The sequence below is a fragment of the Acomys russatus genome, chromosome 10 (genome assembly GCF_903995435.1).
Source record: "Acomys russatus chromosome 10, mAcoRus1.1, whole genome shotgun sequence".
NCBI classification, from domain to species: domain Eukaryota; kingdom Metazoa; phylum Chordata; class Mammalia; order Rodentia; family Muridae; genus Acomys; species Acomys russatus.
Genome location: NC_067146.1, coordinates 50,421,757 through 50,444,291, shown reverse-complemented (window position 1 = coordinate 50,444,291; position 22,535 = coordinate 50,421,757). Strand labels below are relative to the sequence as shown.

The 22,535-nt window shown below is 44.2% G+C and overlaps 1 protein-coding gene across 1 annotated transcript in view; it reads left to right on the top strand.

The window, feature by feature from the left end:
- Slc26a5 (solute carrier family 26 member 5) overlaps nucleotides 1–17,930 on the top strand; it is a 29,762-nt gene extending 11,832 nt beyond the window's left edge. Inside the window, exons 8-18 of the mRNA XM_051152117.1 lie at nucleotides 5,684–5,831; nucleotides 7,251–7,364; nucleotides 8,379–8,456; nucleotides 9,083–9,178; nucleotides 9,444–9,550; nucleotides 10,500–10,569; nucleotides 12,006–12,098; nucleotides 12,711–12,818; nucleotides 14,096–14,296; nucleotides 14,851–14,905; nucleotides 17,737–17,930. Coding sequence (XP_051008074.1) covers nucleotides 5,684–5,831; nucleotides 7,251–7,364; nucleotides 8,379–8,456; nucleotides 9,083–9,178; nucleotides 9,444–9,550; nucleotides 10,500–10,569; nucleotides 12,006–12,098; nucleotides 12,711–12,818; nucleotides 14,096–14,296; nucleotides 14,851–14,905; nucleotides 17,737–17,930 — 1,264 coding nt within the window. The remainder of the gene's footprint in view (nucleotides 1–5,683; nucleotides 5,832–7,250; nucleotides 7,365–8,378; nucleotides 8,457–9,082; nucleotides 9,179–9,443; nucleotides 9,551–10,499; nucleotides 10,570–12,005; nucleotides 12,099–12,710; nucleotides 12,819–14,095; nucleotides 14,297–14,850; nucleotides 14,906–17,736) is intronic.
- Nucleotides 17,931–22,535: the final 4,605 nt, after the last annotated feature.

Below are 22,535 nucleotides of genomic sequence, written 5' to 3'. Positions count from 1 at the left end.
TAAAGATTTTATGTGTGTACATGTGGGAGGGTATAGGTGGGTGTGGGTGCACATGCGCAAACGTGTGTGTGTGTTCAGATGGCTATGGGGGCCAGAAAGGGGCACTGGATACCCTGGAGCTGGTGTTGCCAATTGACAGGGGTGCTGGGAACCAAACTCAGAGCCTCTGCACTCAGCACTGAGGAGCATCAAGCACTCTCAACCCATGAGCCATCTGTCCAATCCCATTAACCTCATTTAACTATACGACGTGGTGGTGGTGACGATGTTCACCCAGTAACACAGGTCTCTGGGACGCTTTCATCTTGCAAATCTGACCTGTATACGCATTAGGCACCCATGCCTTCATTCTCCGCGGTTCAGCCCCTGGTAGCCACAATTCAGTGTTTTGTTCCATAAATTTGCCTGTTCTCTCTATACCTTTTTATCAACGGTCTCACAGTAGTTGTCTTTTTGTGACTGGCTTATTTCACTTGGCCCAGTGTCCCCAAGGTTTATCCATAACGGGACACAGGACGGCATGTTCTTCCTTTTTCTAAGGCTGAATGCTATTCCACTGAGTGTATGCCCTCTGTTGTGTTTGCTCATTCACCCATCAACGGATACTCATTTGCATCCACTGCTGGGCTGTTGTGACAGCTCTACCGTGGGCCTGAGTACGCAGATCAGTCTTGAGTGTGCTTTCAGTGGTTCTGTTGGGACCACCTAGTGGGATGACTAATCTCAGCCCTCTCGGATCACCTGGAAGGCCTTTGGGCATGGGGATTTTCTTGATTAGATTAATTGAGGTGGGAAGATCTCCCCACGGTGGGTAGCATCATTCCCTGGGCTGAGACCAGGAACAGTGGGCTACACACAGCCTCTAGAGGGCAGAGAGGCCCAGGCTCTCACACAGACCTCCCTCCACTGAGCCAGCTCGGCAGGCAAAGCTTCCAAGTGTAAACAGCAAAACAAAGTCAGTTTCGTGAGCTTGTTTTTGGTAATGACTCAGGATGAAAACCATAACCAGGGATTAACTTTGTTTTCAACTTATACTGAGAATGTATAAAAATACTTTTATATCCACCATCCCATTGAGGCTTGTACTAACCCTATTGACAATGTATAGTCTCATCCCTGTTTCGTTTTCGGTTTGTTATGTTTTTTGGTAAAAGTTCATTTATCCCCATTTATTTGGCAGTTGTCTACTTAATGCCTATCATGTGCCAGGGACATGGCACTTACAAACAAAATAAACACGCAAACAAAAAACTGTCCTCGCCCCCTGCAAGCTCCGTGGACACAGTCAATCACAACACTAAGTCATGAGAGAGCTGAGAAGAAAGGACGCCAGGTGAGGGAAGGAGGCAGCTGCTGCTTTGAGGGGGGTTCCAGGGAAGGCGATATTTGAGAGACCTAAGTGAGGTATTTCAATGACTCGCTGGTGAGCCCGGTGATGTTATGTGCTTTCTGTTACCTCATCCAGACTCTTAACAATGAGTCCTGAGATAAACAACCGTCTTTAATCGGACCAGCAGGTGACCCTATTCAGTTACTAGTTACAAGTAATTTAACTAAACAAGAACATCTTATATTTAATTTTCTCCTTTAAAGCACAAACAAGCGCTGGCAGGTTACCATCCGTGTCCTTGTGACTCCTCCTTGATGCCTTCCCTCCACCTATGGCACAGTACCAGGATGCACTGCGACTCCTTCCATCTGTGGGAGCTAAACTTTTGAGAGAAGAGAGTGATTTTACCTTCTGAAGCTCGGGTGCCCAGAAAACATATCCACTTGAAACTTACTCAAAACCAAGCAGGTGTCCAAATGTGGCGGCGTGCACCTGTAGTCACGGCACTCAGGAGACTGTGGTAGGAGGAAAGCAAGTGTGAGGGCAGCCGGGGCTACACAGTGAGTCTGGAGCCAGCCTGACCAGCTTGGCTGACATCTTCTTTCCTCATGGCATCTCCAGCAGAACAGCCAAATCTTGTTTAAGTGATTGCCTCAGAGAGGAAAGCAGAGAATTTTCCAGATCCTTTTCAGCAGGGCAGGCACCATTTCACTTCTCTCTTTTGAAATGGAAGTTTCAAGTAAAATAGCATTCTTATGCCCTTGGGCCTTCAGGAAGAGGGGTCTTGCTCTCAAGGAACCTTTCCTTCCGTCCCATTGCATGGTCTCTGCCTTCTTTTTAATGGCACAAAAAAAAAAAAGTCTTTATCACCTGTAACTACATCATTTGCACTTGCATTATCTGCTCTAATGCACTCTGTGTCCTTTTCTGGCCAGTCTTCTTACTTACTTATCTAAATGCTCACTAACTGGCTAAACACAGTGAGGAATGACCATGCTACAGCTGAAATGCCACACTGTCTTGAAGTTTCTTCCACTGAAGCAGTTAGCCCATTCCTCTCTCATCCAGTCTCATGCATCATTTCAGGACATAAAGAATGTACCACAAGTCACCTGTAGCCCACTTCACCTTAGAGACTTTGCTCCCATCCGAACAGCTCAGCCCTCACCTTCACATTTCTTCTTCTTCTTCTTCTTCTTCTTCTTCTTCTTCTTCTTCTTCTTCTTCTTCTTCTTCTTCTTCTTCTTCTTTGGTTTTTCAAGACAGGGTTTCTCTGTGTAGCCTTGGCTGTCCTGAACTCACTTTGTAGATTTGTAGACCAGGCTGACCTTGAACTCACAGAGATCCACCTGCTTTTGCCTCCCAAATGCTGGGTTTAAAGGCGTGCACCACCACTGCCCGGCTTACTTTCACACTTCTATCCACGTTTTAGGCTTCCAAACTCCCAGCAGAAGCAAGCAGGAAGGTCTTATTAGCAGTGTAGGATTTACCAAGCCCATAGCTTCAAACTCTTCCACATGCCTCCACAAAGGCAGTTCTACAGACCTAAGAAGTACAGGAGCTGTCACAGTGACAACCCTGTTTCTTGCATCCTTTGTAACTGTGACCAAATTATCTGGCAGAAACAACATAAGGGGGGGGCAGCCTGGCTCCATCCACAGCAGCGAGAACATGACAAAATGGCTTCTCACATCATGAACCAGGAAGCAAAGAGCCCAGGGATAGAGATAGTAGCATTTAAAGGCCTGTCCCTACTGCCCTACCATTGCTGGCCAGGTGTGGCAGCTTGAATGCTTGGCCCATGGCAAGAGCCACTGTTAGGAGGTCTGGCTTTGTTGGAAGAAATGTGTCACTGTGGGAGAGGGCTTTGAGGTTTCAGCTCCACCTGGTGTGGCACACTTCTGCTGCTGCCAGTGGATCCAGATGTAGGACTCTCAGCTCCTTCTCCAGCACCATGTCTGCCTGCGTGCCGCCATGCTTCCCGCCATGATGATAATGGACTAAACCTCTAAACTGTAAGCCAGCCCCAATGAAATGTTTTCCTTAATAAGAGTTGCCTTGGCCGTGGTATCTCTTCACAGCAATAGAAATCCTAAGACACCAGGCCTCACTCCTAAAGGCACCATAGCTTTCAAAATACATGAGTGTTCAGAACATGGGTGGGTGGGCGACATTGCTTATACAATTCATAACAGCATATCTTGTAAGACTGAGACCTCTAGAGAGATCTCTAGTCTATTCCAGGAGTCCCCACTAAGAGATGGAGGCCATTGTCAATACAAATGCATAGGAATAGGAATTTATTGAGCCATCACGGTGGGGTCTGTCCAGCTCTTTCAAGCTGTAGACCCTGAGAAACAGAGGCACAGGCCTTTTATAGGTTTTAGACAAAGAAATGAGTTTTACAGTATGTGAGTGGTTGGCATTTGGGCAAAAAAGCTGCAAGCAGGGAGTTACAAGTCTTGGCGTTTGGTGGTTGGATAATGGGTGGAGGGGCAAGTTAACCTATGGGAAAGATTGGTTGAAGCAGTCACAGGGAGGGGTAGTGGAATTTTAAACACAGATGGTTGTCCTTGAGTCCAGCTGGACCCTGAGCACAGACTGAGACCTTGAGTCAAGTTGGACTCTTTAAGGTTTTTCCTGTCCCTGCCTCACACATACAGTGATCTGATATCTGTCTGTCCTTGGTTCAAGCTGGACCCTCTAGAAATTTACATGCTTTGGCCTTAATGGGCATCTTTAAGGGAGGACTGAGTAAGCCGACTTTTACATTTTCCCAGACTTTGGCCTTAATGGGTGTCCTTAAGGGGGCTGGTTCCTTCAATCTGAAGGCCCAGCCTAGATTCAGTAGACAGACGCATCCAGATGGAAAAGCATGAGAGGAGTGGCTGGCAGCTGTGTCTGAAGCTAGCTGCAGTGCTCATCGATATGCCCTCAGAAGTAAGTAGACCCTGCAGGGACCAGAAGGTGGCAGTTGACCGGTAAAGATCCTAGGGTCACTTTCTTGAAGTAATCTCAAAGCATCCCCCATTCTGGTGTCCTATATGTTAGGCCTAAGCCAGCTGCCAGCCTGTCATGTTTGTGGTCAGACTCCTGGGTTTGTGTTTCTGTTCTGTCTTGGGAATAATGACATCACACTTGAAAGTATCTTTTTTTTTTTATCCTATAATTTGAGGTAAAGGCCTATTGGAAGGTAAGAAGATAGAGGGTTGATGTGACATATATCCTAGACTTATTGCCCGGGATTTGAAATGCCCCACTATCCGTGTACTATGATGCAGTGTGGAAACATTGGCGTAAGAATGCAAGTTATTCATGTTTTTTTGTTGTTTTTAATGGAAGAGCTAGTTGGGCTCCATTTCCTCATCTGTCCAGTCAGGGCTGTGATGATGCTTCCCTCACAGTCTATGAGAAATAGTTAAGTAAGTGTAGAACTCAGCACTGAGGACGTTGCACACAAGAACGTGAAATTGTCCTATATAGAAATTAAATGAGGCCGGGCATGGTGGCGCACGCCTTTAATCCCAGCACTCGGGAGACAGAGGCAGGCGGATCGCTGTGAGTTCGAGACCAGCCTGGTCTACAAAGTGAGTCCAGGATGGCCAAGGCTACACAGAGAAACCCTGTCTCGAAAAACAAAAAACAAAAAAAACAACAACAACAAAAAAAAGAAATTAAATGAATGCTACAATTATTTAGCCCAATGCCTTGAACTAAGCAAGATGCCTCTGAGACTCCTCGCTGTCACTTCCCTTATGACACCGTGGGGACTCCCTACCATGTTGCTTTAGGGCAGGTGTTCCAAACTACATTATTGCAAAAAAGCTGGGTTCACCTTCGCATGGCTCCAGAAGTCATACTTTGGGCCCCTTCAGTTTCCATGTGAGACACAAGGAAGAGGAGGAGGAGGAGGTGGAGGAGGAGAAGGGGGATCTTCTCTTTCCTTTCCATGCTGGAACTCAGCTGAGGGGACAATGACATGGGAAGAGCAAAGGGAGGAAGTAACGCCTGTCCAAAACGCTCTCTTGCCCAAGCCTGGTTCAGCTGTCTGGCATCTGGGTATTCCACCTGCCCCTCTTCTTCCTAGTTTAAGTCTTACACCTGCCATCAGGTATGAGGTTACTCTGCTGTAACTAGCTGGGCCCCTGCTCTACATAGATAACTCTTCCCACAGAAAGCCACTCCACATCATGGACCAGGAAAGAACATGGGCAGCAGGAGGCCCTTCTTGTACCTGAGCACCGGTCACCTCATTTGCAGGCAATGCCACTGTCACCTGTTCTGCTCCATTCTGTGAGCTTCTCTGCAACGGTCCCACTCAGCACTTGCATTAATGTCACCTTGCCTTTTCAGGCTACTCCCTCCCGCCAACCCGGACACCAGCCTCTTCCACCTTGTGTATGTGGATGCCATCGCCATAGCCATCGTCGGGTTTTCAGTGACCATCTCCATGGCCAAAACCTTGGCGAATAAGCATGGCTACCAGGTTGACGGCAATCAGGTGAGAATCATCGGCCTCCCGTGGGTGTGTCACTGGGATGCATGCACCAAGCTCTGCTGGAGGCAGCAAAGGGACTAGCTTGGTAGAAAAGCTTTTACTCTAATGGTGGATATATGGGATATATTTGAAACATGCATTTACTTGGCACAGCAATGTGCTGGCCTCAAACTCACAGCAATGCTCCTGCTATGGCTTTCTGAGTGCTTGGAATTTTTGTATTTTCTTTCCTGTCTTCTTTGATAACATGGCTGCAGGTAGGCATCCAAGCCAAACACCATGATCTGTAGTCTTGTTGTATTGTCTATTTTAGCTCCCTACTTTTTTTTTTCACTTTCTATGGCAGATTCTTTTCATATATTACAAAATAGCAAACACTTAGTGTAGAATGAGAAACCTTTCCTTCTTAAAAAGGTCAAGTAAATACTCCTATTTTTGTGTTTGCTTGTTAGAGACAGTCTCACTCTATGGCTCTGGCTGTCTTGGGCCTCACTCTGTAGACCAGGCTGGCCTCAAACTCACAGAGATCTGCCTGCCTCTTCCTCCCAGGTGCTGGGATTAAAGACACATACCACTGTACCTGGCTAGTAGATACTTTTTGACATCATATTCTTTACACGATGGGATGCTGGTTTCGTTAGAGTCAGCGTCTCACTCTGTGGCTAGCCTGAAACCCACTTTGTAAGCATGTAATTCAGGTTGGCCTCAAACTTGTGATAATCTTTCCTCGGCCTTCAGAGTGCTGGGATTCCAGACATGGACCCACGTACCTGTATATGTCTAAAGGAACCAGATGCTCCACATTCATATAAAACCAATCAGTCCTAAGAGCAGGAATTGCAGGTCCCAAGGATGCACTGGTCTTCACTTCCTCTTGAGCAACTGGCCAGACATCTAAAAGATGCCAGTAGTCATGCATCCAGAACTTTCTCTTTTGAAAAGTATTTTCTCAGTTTTATGCACTTTTTAAAAAGATTTATTTACTATCTATATAGTATTCTGCCCGCATGTGCACCTGCCCGCCACAAGAAGGCAGTGGGTCTTATTACAGATGGTAGTGAGCCACCATGTGGTTGCTGGGACCTGAACCTGGGACCTTTGGAAGAGCAGACAGTGCTCTTATCCTCTGAGCCATCTCTCTCTAGGCCTTATGCACTTATTTTTAAGTGGTTTTGTATAGAAAGTGGGTTTGGGAAACATGGAACGGGTAGCAACCAAAGCATTTGTCTCCAACACAATAAAATTCCAAACCACTGCACAATAAGCCCCAACGCTGACCTTTAAGTCAGTAAAGAAGGGTAGTATTTGCAAAGTGAGGGAAGGGACAGCCTGCTCTGCTCAAGGTGCGCATCCAGTGCACGTCTGCGTTCTTCCCAAAGAGTGACCTATCTGTCTCCTGTGCTTTGTTCTCACATAAAAAAGGAGCTCATCGCCTTGGGGATATGCAACTCCATCGGATCTCTCTTCCAGACCTTCTCAATTTCTTGTTCCTTGTCCCGAAGCCTTGTTCAGGAGGGAACTGGAGGGAAGACACAGGTGCGTACGCAGCAGGCCTCTAGGAACCAGTGATTTGGGTAGTGACTATATGTTAGTCTCTTGGTTCAGCTCTGAATCCAAACAGAGCTACTCTGCCTGCTGACCCACGGTCCCGTCAGCTGTGTAGCAAATCAGAGAAAAGCACGATTGGTTGCAGCAAATCACAAAAAAAAATGCAGTCTGTAGGAAAGAGGTACATTCTCCAGTTACATTGGAAGTTATATGACACTCTACTTGCTACAGTTAACCTTAATATTCAGACATGGGCTTTTTCTGCCAGCCTGAAACAGAGCACAGCCACAAAGCTAGCTCTATCCAACGGAACAGTCATACAATGATAGAAATGTTGACTCTTGCACCATCCAACATGGCTGCCATTAGCCACATGTGGCTCTTTTTTATTTTTATTTTTTTATTTTTTATTTTTATTTTTTAGGTTTTTGGAGACAAGGTTTCTCTGTGTAACAGCCCTGGCTTTCCTGGACTCCCTTTTGTAGACCAGGCTGGCCTCGAACTCACAGAGATCCACCCGCCTCTGCCTCCCAAGTGTTGGGATTAGAGGCATGCGCCATCACTGCCCGGCTAACATGCGGCTCTTGAATGTCTAAAATGTGGCTATGCAACCAAGACCTTTAATATAAATCTTTAAAGAACTGAAATCATGACATGGAATGGGTGGTCACCATATTGGACAGCAAATGCTAGACTGAGCTCTTCTGTTCCTAGGGCTCAGATTGGCATCTAATGTCTTTCTTTGTCTCTGAGAAGAGCATTTGATCAGGATGTTTAAGCAGTTCCGTAGCTGCTTAAAATCTGTAAGAGGAACACGCTGTCGAGGAGAGAGGTTAGAGGTAGTAAGATGGAGTTGGAAGTTTATGTAATAGTCTGGAAGACTTCTATCAACCAATACAGTCTTGATTTTCCCACAGCAAAAAAATGGCAAAACTAAGGTGCACCTGTGCCTGCTCTTCGCTCTGGTCTAAAAGCCCTTTCCGTGTGTCTTCTCTCACCCAGCTCGCAGGTTGCCTGGCCTCGTTAATGATTCTGCTGGTCATTTTGGCCACTGGATTCCTGTTCGAGTCATTACCCCAGGTGTGTACTGCAGGCTTGATGGGAGGCCTTTCACACTACTCTGCTTGTTTGCACTCTTGTGGCTGTCTTGAAGGGTTTCCCCCTGGTAGGGAGCAGGGCCGTGGCTAGGTCTAGATCCTGCTCCATAACTTACCGACAGCTGCATACCCTTGGGCTCCTTGCTCTCAGTGTCCTTATCAGCCAAGTAATGTTGGGGCTGGCTGAACCCCAAGATACTTCCACCTCTAACTTTCCATGGCTTCACATTTTCATTAAAATCCTGAGATGACCTACAACAAGACATTTATTTGCTGGTTGTATTTAATCTATGAGAAATCAGAAAAAAGATGAAGTCATCAGGAGAAAGAGCATACATGAAAAATAATTCCTAGAGTCACAGATTTTCTTCTGGACCTTTTAGCTGCCAGCAAGATTTCCTGTTAGGACATACACCTGGTTTTCCAAGGCCAACTTCAAATAACCAAATGCTGGGAGTCTCAGTGTCCATGCCTTCAGAGGTCCCCTGAGTGCCCCATAAGGAATAGGTGGGGCCAAGGGGTGGGAAAGGCAGGAGGAAGATGGTGAGGAGGCAGCAAAGGGGGCCCTGTGGCTGCGACTGAAGAGGCAGGATGGGTGCTGTGTTGCAGGCTGTGCTCTCCGCCATTGTGATCGTCAACCTAAAAGGAATGTTCATGCAGTTCTCAGACCTGCCCTTCTTCTGGAGGACCAGCAAAATAGAGCTGGTAAGTGAAGGTGACTGCCATCTACAGTCCACTGCAACAGCCACCAGTGGTGCAAATGAAAAACAGGCAAGGTGTGTGTGTGTGTGTGCACGCGCGCATGCAGGAGTGAGTGTGTGTGTGTGCTTTTGCACATGAGTGTGCTTTTGCATATGTGTGTGCATGCATATATGGGTGCACCTGTGTACGTGTGCATGTGCGTCCGTGCGTGTGTGTCTCTTACGGAATTATTGATAGGTTCTCTAGAAGCTTTTCGACCTTCCTTTAGACCATCTGGCTCACCACCTTCGTGTCCTCCCTGTTCCTGGGGTTGGACTACGGACTGATTACCGCCGTGATCATCGCGCTGATGACTGTGATTTACAGAACACAGAGGTGAGTGCCCTGCTGAAACGGTGAGGGTGTCCCAGCTGAAATGACAATGTGACTTCATGCATAGAATTGTGGGAATAGAGCTAAATAATGCTCTATTGGGGCTGGAAGATCCTCACGGTAGGACTCATGCCGGGCATGTTCAAGGCCTTGGATTCAAGTCCCAATGCCTGAAAAGTGGGGGGGGGGGGGGAATCAAGATAATTAATTCATATGGTGTTGTCAGGTGCTCTGCTGTGTCCTCGTTCCTGCCGGCCTTGCACAGGGATACACTGGCTTGTTTGTCCTCTTCTGAGCCAATCATGTTTTAGCAATTCTCTTTGGTCCCACATGCTGACCTGGGCTCTGACGCTGTGTCATTCCATTCTTATATCCAATGACTGTTGGCAATCTCCAATTCCACACATGCAGAAACTTAGTCCTAGGGTGACTGGGTCATAGCATGCAGTGAGGAAGTGACTTAAATGTGGTTTTTCATGGATCTAGAGGTTAGTGGCTGGTTCTTTGGGGAGGGAGGAGGTTGTTTTGTCTGAGACAGGATTGCTCTGTGTAGCCCTGGAACTCACTCTGTAGACCAGGCTGGCTTCAAACTCAGTGATCCACCTGCCTCTGCCTCCTGAGGGATGAAATTAAACAGGATGCGCCACCACCTGCTGGCTTTCGAGGCTGGTTCATAAACCAAATTTTATCATCTTCATAAAATTAAAACATAGCTGCACGTGCTGCCTTAGGGGTAGGTGTGGCAGGCTGTGGTAATAAGCAGGTAAAACCCCATGGGTATTTTGGAATGAGACCTCCTTGCTCCTGGCATCCACTTCACAGTAATCAGGGCTGCCCTCTGCTGGAATCCTTAGGTCCTAGACCTGCACAGAAAGGGCGTCTAAGCACCCCCAGGGGGCCAGGATAGCCCTTTCCTCACTCTTTTTGATCTGGTTCTTCCTCCTTTCTACAGTCCGAGCTACAAAGTCCTGGGGCAGCTCCCCGATACCGACGTGTACATCGACATAGATGCATATGAGGAGGTAGGACCTTTTCCTAATATCCTAAATGATTATAAGCCTGTGAGTAATGTTTCTACCTATGGGGAAGGTGAGAAGGAAACAGAGAACTAATGATCGATGCGCAAAGATCCGAGCTCTCATCCACTGTCTGCACTCAGTCTTGTATTCTATGCTGCATATTAGCTACCCTACTCCCTAATGTCCATCTTTAATGAGAACGGGTGCATGTGTATGGAGTACACATTGAAAAAGCACTGAGGCTGAGAGGGTGGTTTGTATGTGCACGTTTTTCTTTTGATGAGTTTAAGCCAGGGGAGAAATACCACTTTTAACCATGTTAAAATCTTGGTAGTGGTACTGTGGCATTCTCCTGATTCATCCTTAGTAGTTAAAATTATAGCTTCAAAGTGTCTTAATTTCGAATGGTGTTGTCTTCTATAGGTTCTCAAAGACTTTATAAAATCTTTGAAAACTATTTTGTGTGTTTTCTGCTTGGGGAAAAAAAACCCTCAGATCCACTATAAAATATTGGGAAATGAACCTGGTGTTAGCATAGGTAATTTTTCTATTAAATTATCAAAAATCAAAATGGCCACTTTGGGTTCCCTGAGGCTTCACAAGAAAATGTCCACTTGGCTTCATTGAGTTAAGTTGTGGGTCAAACCCAGCAAGTCCTCATTCACTTCCTCTGTCTGTGGTCCCCGGGGATGAGGGACAGGGTGGCAGCAGCCTCACCTTTCTGTCCACTTTCTTTTCTCCTTTGGGTGTTTTTTTTTTTCCCCCCAGACCTTCCTTGTGTTTACTGGTTTAAAAAAATAAAAAACCCTGTGAATTTGAGGCCAGCCTGGTCTACAAAGCAAGAGAAACCTGTCTTGAAAAACCAAAAAATAAATAAATAAATACAATAAGAGAAGCAAAGCAAATTCTGTCTTATATAAGTAGGAAGATGTATGGTTTGGTTTTGGTTTGTGGTTTGTGGTTTTTGTTTGGTTTCGTTTGGTTTTTCAAGACAGGGTTTCTCTGTGTAACAGCTCTGGCTGTCCTGGAACTTGCTCTATTATCCAGGCTGGCCTTGAACTCACAGAGATCCACCTGCTTCTGCCTCCTCCCAAGTGCTGGGAGTAAAGGCATGCACCACCACCACCTGGCCAAATTGAGTGTCTTCTCAGCTTTCAAGTGAGGTATGGCGGTTGCTCTGAGGTCCCTGCTCCTTGTGAGATAGAGGTGGGAGGGGATACTTTGGCCCGAGAGCTGAGGACTAGCCTGGGCAAGAGTCTCTTAGGAATCGAACCTTTCCTTTGTACTACACTTCCTCCCAGAGTGACATAACTTTATCTGACCGTGGTAAGAGGGCCCTTCACAACCTCTGTGTTCATTTTCGTGTTGGAAGAGGGAGCTGACTGCAGCTTTGATTCTGAAATATACCCAGGTGTTACAATCACTGTTTTACTCCTCAGGTGAGAGAAATTCCTGGAATAAAAATATTCCAAATAAATGCTCCAATTTACTATGCAAATAGTGACTTGTATAGCAACGCATTAAAAAGAAAGGTGAGCCACCTTTTGTTTATTCCTTAAGAGTAATAAATAAAAATAAAAACAAATTTTTAATTTTTAAATTAGAAATTAAAAGTTGATTCCAGCTGGGCCTGGTGGTACACGCCTTTAATCCCAGAACTCGGGAGGCAGAGGCAGGCAGGTCTCTGTGAGTTCGAGGCCAGCCTGGTCTACAAAGCAAGTCCAGGACAGCCAGGACTACACAGAGAAACCCTGTCTCAAAAAACCAAAAAGAGACCAGGCTGCCCTCAAACTCAGAGCAATCCACCTGCTTCTGCCTCCCAGAGTGCTGGGATTATCGGCATTCGCCACTGCACCCCCATAAGAATCTAAGCATTCTAAGTTTAATAAATACCACTGTACAGTATGCGCCCCAACACACCCCCAGTTCTCTAGTGTCTGCTAGTCTTGGATAAAGACTCAGACCAAAGAAAAACAACTAATGGTCTCTCAGGACTTAACTCAGTTCAAGGCATCTGAGGGAAGGGTGGAGCAAGGGTTGCGGTGGCACAGAGAGAGGTTGGCCGGGTAGAGTCAGAGATTCAGTGGCATTCTCTGGGTCCTTGGGAGCTATGAAATTACCTTGCACACTTTGTCTTTGGGAAGACTGGCGTGAACCCAGCACTCATAATGGGAGCAAGAAGGAAGGCCATGAGGAAGTACCAGAAGGAAGTTGGAAACGCCAACATGGCCAATGCAACTGCTGTCAAAGTGGTAAACCATCTTGTGGTTATTTTTCTCTTGGTCTGCATGTCGGTCTGTCTTTAGCCATGCTAAAATCTAAACACAGCATGAAGCTGCAAATGTGGGGGAGGATCTAGGTTTCCTTTGTATAGTGTAAATATGTAACAAAGTTGAGTGTGGTAATACATGGCACCAGGCAGAGGTAGGAGTCCAAGGCCCATCGTAGTTGTATGGAGAGTTTGAGGCCAGCCTGAGGTACATGACATCCTGTCTCAAAAAAATAAAAAATAAAAATAGACAAGAATGTGATAAAGTCAGTTATAAGCATGCTTATGAAATAAGTAGTGAAAGTGTTGTTTTCAAAAAGTTAAAACCACATAATGCCTTAATAAATCTGGCCACTCTACTTTGTTATTCAGCTAATAATTAAAAACTCAAAGGCTAGTTTTTGCTCTTTAGACTTCTTGTAACTTGTGGCCTGTCATGCTGTGCTGAAGTTAATAGCAATTTTCTACATTGAAAGAAAAGTAGGGACAGTGACTAGGAAGCATAAAGTGCCCTGGACTAAAATAAAAGGGAATGTGGATGCCTAAAGAAACTTAGCTAAATCTAAATATTGTTTTGTCAGAACACATGGGCTTATTTTCCATTATAAATCTTTCTCATGGGGAAAAAAAAGTGAGTTGCTTAGAAAATTCATGCCTGGAATTCCAGAGGACCTGGGTTTGACTCCAGCGCTCACAAGGTGGCTCACAATTATCTGTAACTCCAGTCCTAGGGAATCTGATTCTGTCTTTTTGTTTTGTTATTTATTTATTTATTTATTTATTTATTTATTTATTTATTTATTTATTGTTATGTGTACAGTGCTCTGCCTGCATGTATACCTGCAGGCCAGAAGAGGGCATCAGATCACATTATAGATGGTTGTGAGCCACCATGAGTTTGCTGGGAATTGAACTCATGACCTCTGGAAGAGCAGCCAGTGCTACTAACCTCTAAGCCATCTATCATCCAGCCCCCTGATTCCTTCTTATGCCCATCATGGGTACTACATGCACATGATACACAGACATACATGCAGCCAAATCACTCATACACAGCGCACGCCTTTAATCCCAGCACTCAGAGGGCAAAGGCAGGTGGATCGCTGTGAGTTCGAAGCCAGCCTGTTCTACAAAGTGAGTCCAGGACAGCCAAGGCTACACAGAGAACCCCTGTCTCCAAAACAAAACAAAACAAAACAAAACAAAGTTAATTTTTTAAAAAAGAAAGAAAGAAAATTCATGGTCTCATTTTGGACGCAGGATGCGGAAGTAGACGGAGAAAACGCTACAAAGCCTGAAGAGGAGGATGATGAAGTAAAATTTCCCCCAATAGTCATCAAAACAACAATTCCCGAGGAGCTGCAGAGATTTATGCCCCAGGGGGAAAATGTCCACACGGTCATTCTAGACTTTACACAAGTCAACTTTATCGATTCTGTTGGAGTGAAAACCCTGGCTGGGGTAAGTACCCGCTGGGACAGGTCCTTCGGTTCTGCATAGCCAGCATCCGCACAGTCTCCTGGGGGCAGGGACTACCGTGTCTTGTCAATTCTTACTTCGTCGTCGTCACTGCTGAGATGTTTGGCTATGGGCATGGTTTTCATATGGACCTGTAATATAACGGCCATCATGAAGCAGCGCTCCAACGGTTGACGTCACGAGTTCCCAGCCCTGCTTTCTCTTATTGCAAAGCATGTCCCAGGTGTCACATTATCTGCCCATGCCCTAGCATCTACCTCTATTATATTTATTTAAAAATCATTATTATAATATCTTTATTACGCCAAAATAAAATTTAATAATGTGCTGATACTCTCAGTTGTCATTGTCGGTGTGGAAACCAAATAAGTTCAATATTGCTTTTAGCATATTAGCTTAGAGGCGTATAATTGCTTACATTTAGCACGAGAAAATGAATTTGAGTGTCTCTTCTCTTTAAACACATATTGGTAGAAAATGACTTGCATGTGGCATAGGGTCAAGAAAAATTAAACACCGTTTCAATATCATTGCAGATTGTGAAGGAATATGGAGACGTTGGTATATATGTATATTTAGCAGGATGCAGCCGTGAGTATACCTCGGGATGGGAAAGGTTGTTTTCCTTTTAGATTTATTCATCATATTTGTATTAGTGCTTTGCCTACATGTATATACATGTACCATTCGCTTGCCTGGTGCTTGCAGAGGGCATCAGAACCACAAGGAGGGAGGGGGAAGGGGAGGGGGAGGGGGAAGGGGAGGGGGAGGGCAAGGGGGAGGGCGAGGGGAAGGTGAGGGAGAAGGGGCTGTGTTGACGCTGGGTCCTCTGCAAAAGCAACAAATGCTGCTAACTTAGCAGCCACCTCTCCAGCCCTGGATGGGAAAACTTTTAATATTCTAGATTAAAAAAAAAAAAAAAAAAAGATTTAACTGCACTTGTGACTTTTTTCCTATAATTTAAACTTTTTATAAAATTAAAAAAAATATTATTCTGAAAAATCACTGTAAACCCAGTTTTGAAGTCAGCTGGTTGCAGGCATTGAGACTGTCTTTTGACATGGAGGGCAGGAGTTGGTCAGTGTTTATTAGCTTAGTAACTACCCCACGTGTCATAATCCTATAAATGGTTCCGCTTGCTGGGCTCCTATCCAGTGGAAATAGCACTTTTTGGTTCTTGTTATATTTTGGTTAAGATGGTGCTTAAAAACAAATCCACATAAAGGCTATTGCTCATCTGTAAAGCTGGTGAAAATAGAAGTGGCAGCAGCACACTTCAAAGGCACCTGGGAGACAATGGCTCTCACAGATAAAATGATGGATGTGTTAAATGGAGCAGGCCCCAGAAACGACAAACCAACAATAGCTTTTTTAAAAAATTTTTTATTAATTCATTCTTGTTACATCTCAATGGTTATCGCATCCCTTGTATCCTCCCATTCTTCCCTCCCTCCCATTTTCCCCCTACTCCCCTCCCCTATGACTGTTCCTGAGGGGGACCTCCTCCCCCTGTATATGCTCATAGGGTATCAAGTCTCTTCTTGGTAGCCTGCTATCCTTCCTCTCCAACAATAGCTTTTAATGTTATATACTTTTTTTTTATTAATTAAACATTTTTGATTTTTTGCATATAATTTATATTATTACACATATATACAATAGACTACCTATTAGCAAGAAGAACCATGACACAATCAGGAGTTATATAAAAGTTACATTCTTAGTGTTCTGCCTATTTGTATTTGACAGCCTTGAAGAAAGCATCTTTCCTATCTTAGTGTGTCTAAAATTCTGAATGTAAATCAATCTCCATCACATCTTGTCATTATCAACTTAAAATATCTATCTAGACATAAAAACATCTTAACCCCTAAACAACTAAGCTTCGTTGTAAAATTAAGCTACCTGGTCTTCTTCTTCTTCTTCTTCTTCTTCTTCTTCTTCTTCTTCTTCTTCTTCTTCTTCTTCTTCTTCTTTTGTTTTTGTTTTTGTTTTTTCAAGACAGGGCTTCTCTGGGTAGCCTTGGCTGTCCTGGACTCGCTTTGTAGACCAGGCTGGCCTGGAACTCACAGCAATCTGCCTACCTCTGCCTCCCAAGTGCTGGGATTAAAGGCCTAATGTTACCAACTTTTAATTCAGCAAATCTGCAAATCACTGCATACATACAAAATGACACATGTCACCTGTCCATTACATCATTATCTACAAAACCACACACTAGAAAAATCCCAAGTGTCAAAAGAAAAGAAATTCAATAAAGGTAAGGCATGGTGGTGCATGTCTTTAATCCCAACACTCAGCAGGCAGGGGCAGGTGGATCTCTGTGAGTTCGAGACCAGGAGAGTCTACAAAGAGAGTTCCACGATGGCCAAGGGTATGTAAAGAACACATCTCCAAAAGGGGTGGTGGTGGAACCCGATGCATAAAACGAGAATCCAGCTATATAATAGACTGTCACGCAAAGGCGAAAATGTAAGTGAGTAGGTCTGGAGAGTGTGCTCAGCTGGCACAGCATTTGCCTGGCATGCGGAAGGACCTAGATTCAACCACAAGCAGAGATGAAGATAAAAGTATCCACAGTTCAGAATGAGAGAGAATGGTGTGTGCTGCAGTTTGGGCAAGAAAAGAAGGAAAATAAGAACTTGTGTTCTATTGGAAACGGGCTTCCTCCTCAAACTTGTAATCCTCTTTGCCTCAGCCTTCCAAGGGACAAGATTATAGGCGTGTACCACTGCACCAGGATACACACACACACACACACACACACACACACACACACACACACACACACACACACACATACATACATTATATATACATATAATCTTTTTGAAGACAGGGTTTCTCTGTTTAGCCCAGCTATCCTGGACTCACTCTGTAGACCAAGCTGGCCTCCAACTCACAGATTAACTTGCCTCTGCCTTCCAAATCCTGGGATTAAAGATATGCTCCACCACACCTGGTATGTTTATATTGTTATTGAGAAATCATGGGAGAATATAATAAAAGATAAATAAAAGACATCTCCTGAAACTAGAACTGTGAAAGGATAGAAACAGAGACTTGAGTAAGATTTACATAGATAGCATTTGAATATTTGCACACCTTTAGTCGCAGCAGTTGGGAGGCAGAAGCAGACAGATATCTATAAATTTGAGGACAGCCTGAACTACATATGAGTTCCGGGCTAGCCACGGATACATGGTAACATCTTGTATATTTGTGTGTGTGTGTGTGTGTGTGTGTGTGTGTGTGTGTGTGTGTGTGTGTGTGTGTAATGTGATACCAGGTGAAGGCAAGTGAGTCAAGAGTTCAAGGCCAGCCTGGGTTACGTGGGAACCTGTCTCTAAGTTAACAAAATAATGTTTCGATGTTTAAGATCAAAACTTGGAATGTGAAATAATTCTCTTTTCTTCGTGTAGCACAAGTTGTGAATGACCTCACCCGCAACCGTTTTTTTGAGAATCCTGCCTTAAAGGAGCTGCTGTTCCACAGTATCCATGATGCCGTCTTGGGCAGCCAAGTTCGAGAGGCGATGGCCGAGCTGGAAGCCACAGTAACACCTCCACAGGAGGATATGGAGCCCAATGCCACGCCCATCACGCCTGAGGCATAGAACACCTGCCAGGGGCTGCGCACCTCTCCCGAATTCTGAACTTACACACTTTCGACAACAGGCCGTAGGTTTTCTTTGTCCCCCTCAGGGCAAATGTTAGTCGTTAAGGCTTGATTTGGAGGGTGAGTGATGCACAGCAAGATCTATCTCATGCTTGTGTTGTCTTAATTGAATATTTCCAAGATCAACTGGCCTTTTGCACTTACGCAGTGACATTTCTGTTATACCTTAATGTTACCTTTGTTTTGGTTTTTTATCTCACTCCTGATTTCTTTATTATCTGTAACCTTTGGAAACTAATCACATAAAGCTACAAAATTAGCAAATGTCTTGAAATCTGTATATAAAACGTGAATTACCTCTAATTGCAAACGGTAATTTATTAATGTACTGCTCAAGCTTTAAAAAGAAAACAAAGCTGGGTGTGGTGGTGCACACCTTTAATCCCAGCATTCGGGAGGCAGAGGCAGGCGGATTGCTGTGAGTTCAAGGCCAGTCTGGTGTGCAAAGCGAGTCCAGGACAGCCAAGGCTACGGAGTGAAACCCTATCTCAAAAAACAAAACAAAAGAAAAAATGAGAGAAAAAGAGAAAAAAGAGAGAGAGATGGCTCTAAAGCTAGTCTCACACCATTTTTTTTTTTTCAAAAGGAAACTGTTCCCCCTAAACTGTGCCCACACACACACCAATCTCAAAGCATTTCACTGATTGTGTTGGCAGTGTTCATCTCCCGGATGCAATCTTCTATGTTGCTCCCCCTGGTTCTGGTCCTCAGAAAGCCATACCTTCCTTTAGTGAAGGAGTTTGGTCCAGCTGATATTGATGCCCCTCCCAGTAGTCTTCATCCTCATCTGCTTCTGCAGACACTTCTGTTTCACTATCTTCATCATCTTTGACTGCTGCTGTTGCTGCTGCTGCTGAAAGGGTTTTAAAGCCGGGGCTGGACCCACTTCCTTAAGCTTGCTCGCTCCGAGTCTGATGGAGATGGCGGATACCTGCCTTATGGCGGACCCAGACTTGGAGGTCTCTGTTGGCTCTGTTGGAAGGCTCACAGCATTGCAACTGGAACTTCCAATCCACGAGGGAGGCACAGTCTTAAATTGTCACAGGCTTTTACTTATTTATTTATTTATTTTTATTTGCTTCTTCTTCTTCAGGTCCTCCTGAGGCTCCAGCTCACTGTGGATTCTCAGATTTCTCCTCTCCCACCCTCCCCTCGTCACCCTCCCTACTTAGTGTTATCTTGTAAGATGAGCACTTGAATGCTTCAGTAGTTTATTAGGGAGTGTGCTGCCAGGTGGTGAGTGGCTCCTGAGTCTTGCACTTGTTTGAGAACAGACTGTGGATGATCAGTTTCCTAGCAGAAGAGGAAATCCACAATGCTCTACAAGTGCTGGCTTCAAAGTAATTTTTTTATTATTACAGAATGGATGTAAGTGCATTATGGTCATTGAGAAATAGATAAAGGAGAATAAGAAAACAAGATTTAGCCTCCCCACTGAGAGAGGACCACCAGGGACACTTAATGAATATCCCTCTAGGTCTTTTCCTGTGTACATATATTTTCTAACAAAAATGAACTTGGGTCTGCATAGTGTTTTTAGTCTGTCATTTTAGTTGGCAATCTCCACTTTCTTATTTCAGAGTACTTCCTCATAGTGTTTAGGTTTGCTATTGTCCTCTAGTTTGCATTTGGTTAGTCTAAACTTGTATTAATTCTATGGCTTTACCCTGTAATTGGTCATGTACCTTAAGTCTATTTCAGTCTATGCACTTTTTTGTTGTCTCTTAACAAATAAATGCACACAGGCCTAGGACAGTGGTATTGAAGAGTAGAGCCCCTGCTTGTGATTGTGACTAGTTGCTTCTTCCAGTGTTAGAGGTCTTGTGCAGCTACTCTTCACGTTACCTGCCAGCCATAGGAAATAATCCAAACACGTAGCACGTGGGTATGAGTTAAATGTTTTATGTTAGTCTGGACCCTAGGTAAAATATATGTTTCATGTTTACCACCCAGAAAATGCAGACGGTCTAGCTTGCCTACTGTTTATAGTGCACAGATAAACTAGCAGATCAACAGGGCAATCCAACCCTTCCATGAACATCAGGATTCTCGGTTTGAGACAGAGTTTCTCTGTGTAGCCTTGGCTGTCCTGGAACTCACTCTGTAGACCAGGCTGTCCTGGAACTCACAAAGGTTCACCTGCCTCTGCCTCCTAAGTGCAGGGACTAAAGGCATGTGCTGCCACCACCACCCAGCCCTTGCACTGCTTTCTAATATCAATTTATTCACAATAAATCAAAGCATAGGCCAAACTGAATCAAACTCTTTCTGCTTGAGAGTTGTTGAGGTTTTGTTTGTTGTGTGGGGTTTTTTGTTTGTTTGTTTGTTTGTTTGTTTGTGTTTTAGACAGCTCTCTAGAACTCAATGGGTAGCTGAGGATGACCTTGAACTCTCCTTCCCCCTGCTTAAGCAATGCTAGCATGAGAGGCCTGGGCCACTGTCCCCAGCTAAGGGTTGCCCTTGAAAATTTGTCCTTTTATGACTTTGTTGCTGTTTGCCACGCCTTCCTATTGTTACTTTATGTCGGTTTTCATGAAGATCCTGGCAGGTCCCAGTAGACTTCTATTAACATAATATGTTCAGTTTCTTAACAACTTTACTAATGATTCAAAGTAGACCACTCCCTTCTTACCCTGGCCTGCATGGAACAGATTTACACCCAGGTACCCCTGCTGCAGGCATTACACACAAGATCAGATACATCTGCACTCTGACGGACCACCTTCTGAAAGAGCACATAGCTACAGACTTTAGCTTACAGTGGAAGCCCTTGGAAAAGGCCTATATCACTTTGACCACTTAGGTAGAATCTAAAACTTTAAACAATATCACAAAGCACTGAACTGTGTGTCCCTTAGCACCAGTCTCGAGTCCTAATGGTCGATAAACATGATGTTCACCAAAGGGAATTTATTCCATGTCTCGCCTGCTTATAGTTTACTCCAACTTTTCCATTTTTAACTTTTAACAGAATGCTATCATGTACATAAAAAGCACTTGCTTCCCAGGGTTGAAAAATAGTTTTGTTTTATTATTATCTGAAAATGTTGAATGTTTAGCATTCCTTCTATATGTAAATACATCCAAATATTTTATTCAGAATTGTTTCACATGGAAACTTTCTTGACCTTTTTTAAAAATCTTAATTCTTCCCTCTCTTCCAAAAAGTCAGTGTATAAGGCTGCCTGTTCTCTGTAGGCCTTAGTAACTATTGCTTATCTTACTATGCTTTTCCGCCCTCACTCATATAACTCATATTATTCAGCTGGCAAGTTGGCTCAGTGGGTAAAGGTGCAAGCCAAAGCTGATGACCAAAGTTCAATGCCCAAGACCGATATGGTGAAAGAACCAACTCCCTCGAAGGGTCGTCAGGCCCCCATGTGTGTGTGTTGTGGCACATACATCACACACACAGGGATTTTTAAATTGAAAGATAAATGGTATTATGGACAATGGCAGATATAGGACTTAAGTCAGCCTTGCTTTATGGCAATATGGGAAGGTTGCTTTCAGGAAGGTCTCATAGAGAAATTGTTGCTCTCCAATCCTGTACAGCACACTTTGTGAATGGATGGAATGTATTTTTAAAGCCAAAGATGAAGGCTGATGCATTGGAGGGACACTCGATACATGCTCATAGTCCCTGAAACTATATAGTCCTATAGCAGCTTATGGTAGAACCTAGAAAAACACTAATGAGTATGGATGGAGTCTCTTTGAGGCCTGGGAGCTGCTCATTTTGTAGTTTTCGGTGTCTAAACTGTCTATTCTGCATAATTTCACCCTGTGTAGTGGAAAAAGGCAGTGCTTGACGCCAAGTGAGAACTTTGAGGGAATCAGTCTGGCTTCTTGTATACATGAAGGGAGGGCAGCATACCCAGTCTTCCCTGGAACAACAGAGGCGTGCTTTCGTTGTGATGGTGGGAAAGCCCTAAACTATTGCCTATACCTTTAAAGATAAACTAATTCAGGTTTTAAAATGAAACAAATTCCTTGTGTCTGTATGCTTCTTTGAGTACAAAGTGCTTCTGTTCTTTTTTGTTTGTTGGTTTAAGTTTTTCAGGAAGACTTATAGGATTCAGTATAGAGATTCTTGACAATGTTTTTGAATGCTAAGTTTGAGAACTGAAAATGTATTGTCTGATTCTCCAAATATATAGCCAACTACAAGAAACCCCTCAAATCCCACCAGCAAAACTGTCAAGTTAGCGTTGCACCATGGCTGGGTACTGCCCTGGACGGAGTCAAATCTGAGCATCGTAATGACCCACATCTCCAGCCGCCGACTGTAATGTGCTTTCCTATGAGCACAACTTCAGAATGCTTTGCTCTGTTTTAGACCTCAAGCAAGACTACAGCAGGGTTTGAAAAAACTTGTTCTAATCAAAAATCAAGAAAGCACACTGTATTTTATGAATGAAAGGCTCTAATTGGAAACTTTTACAAGCTTACATTTTCAGTGTAACACAGCAACTTTTCTCTGGTCTCAGCTTTCTGTTCTGACTTAAAAATGTACACAGCTCTTGCTGTTTTGCAATTTGTG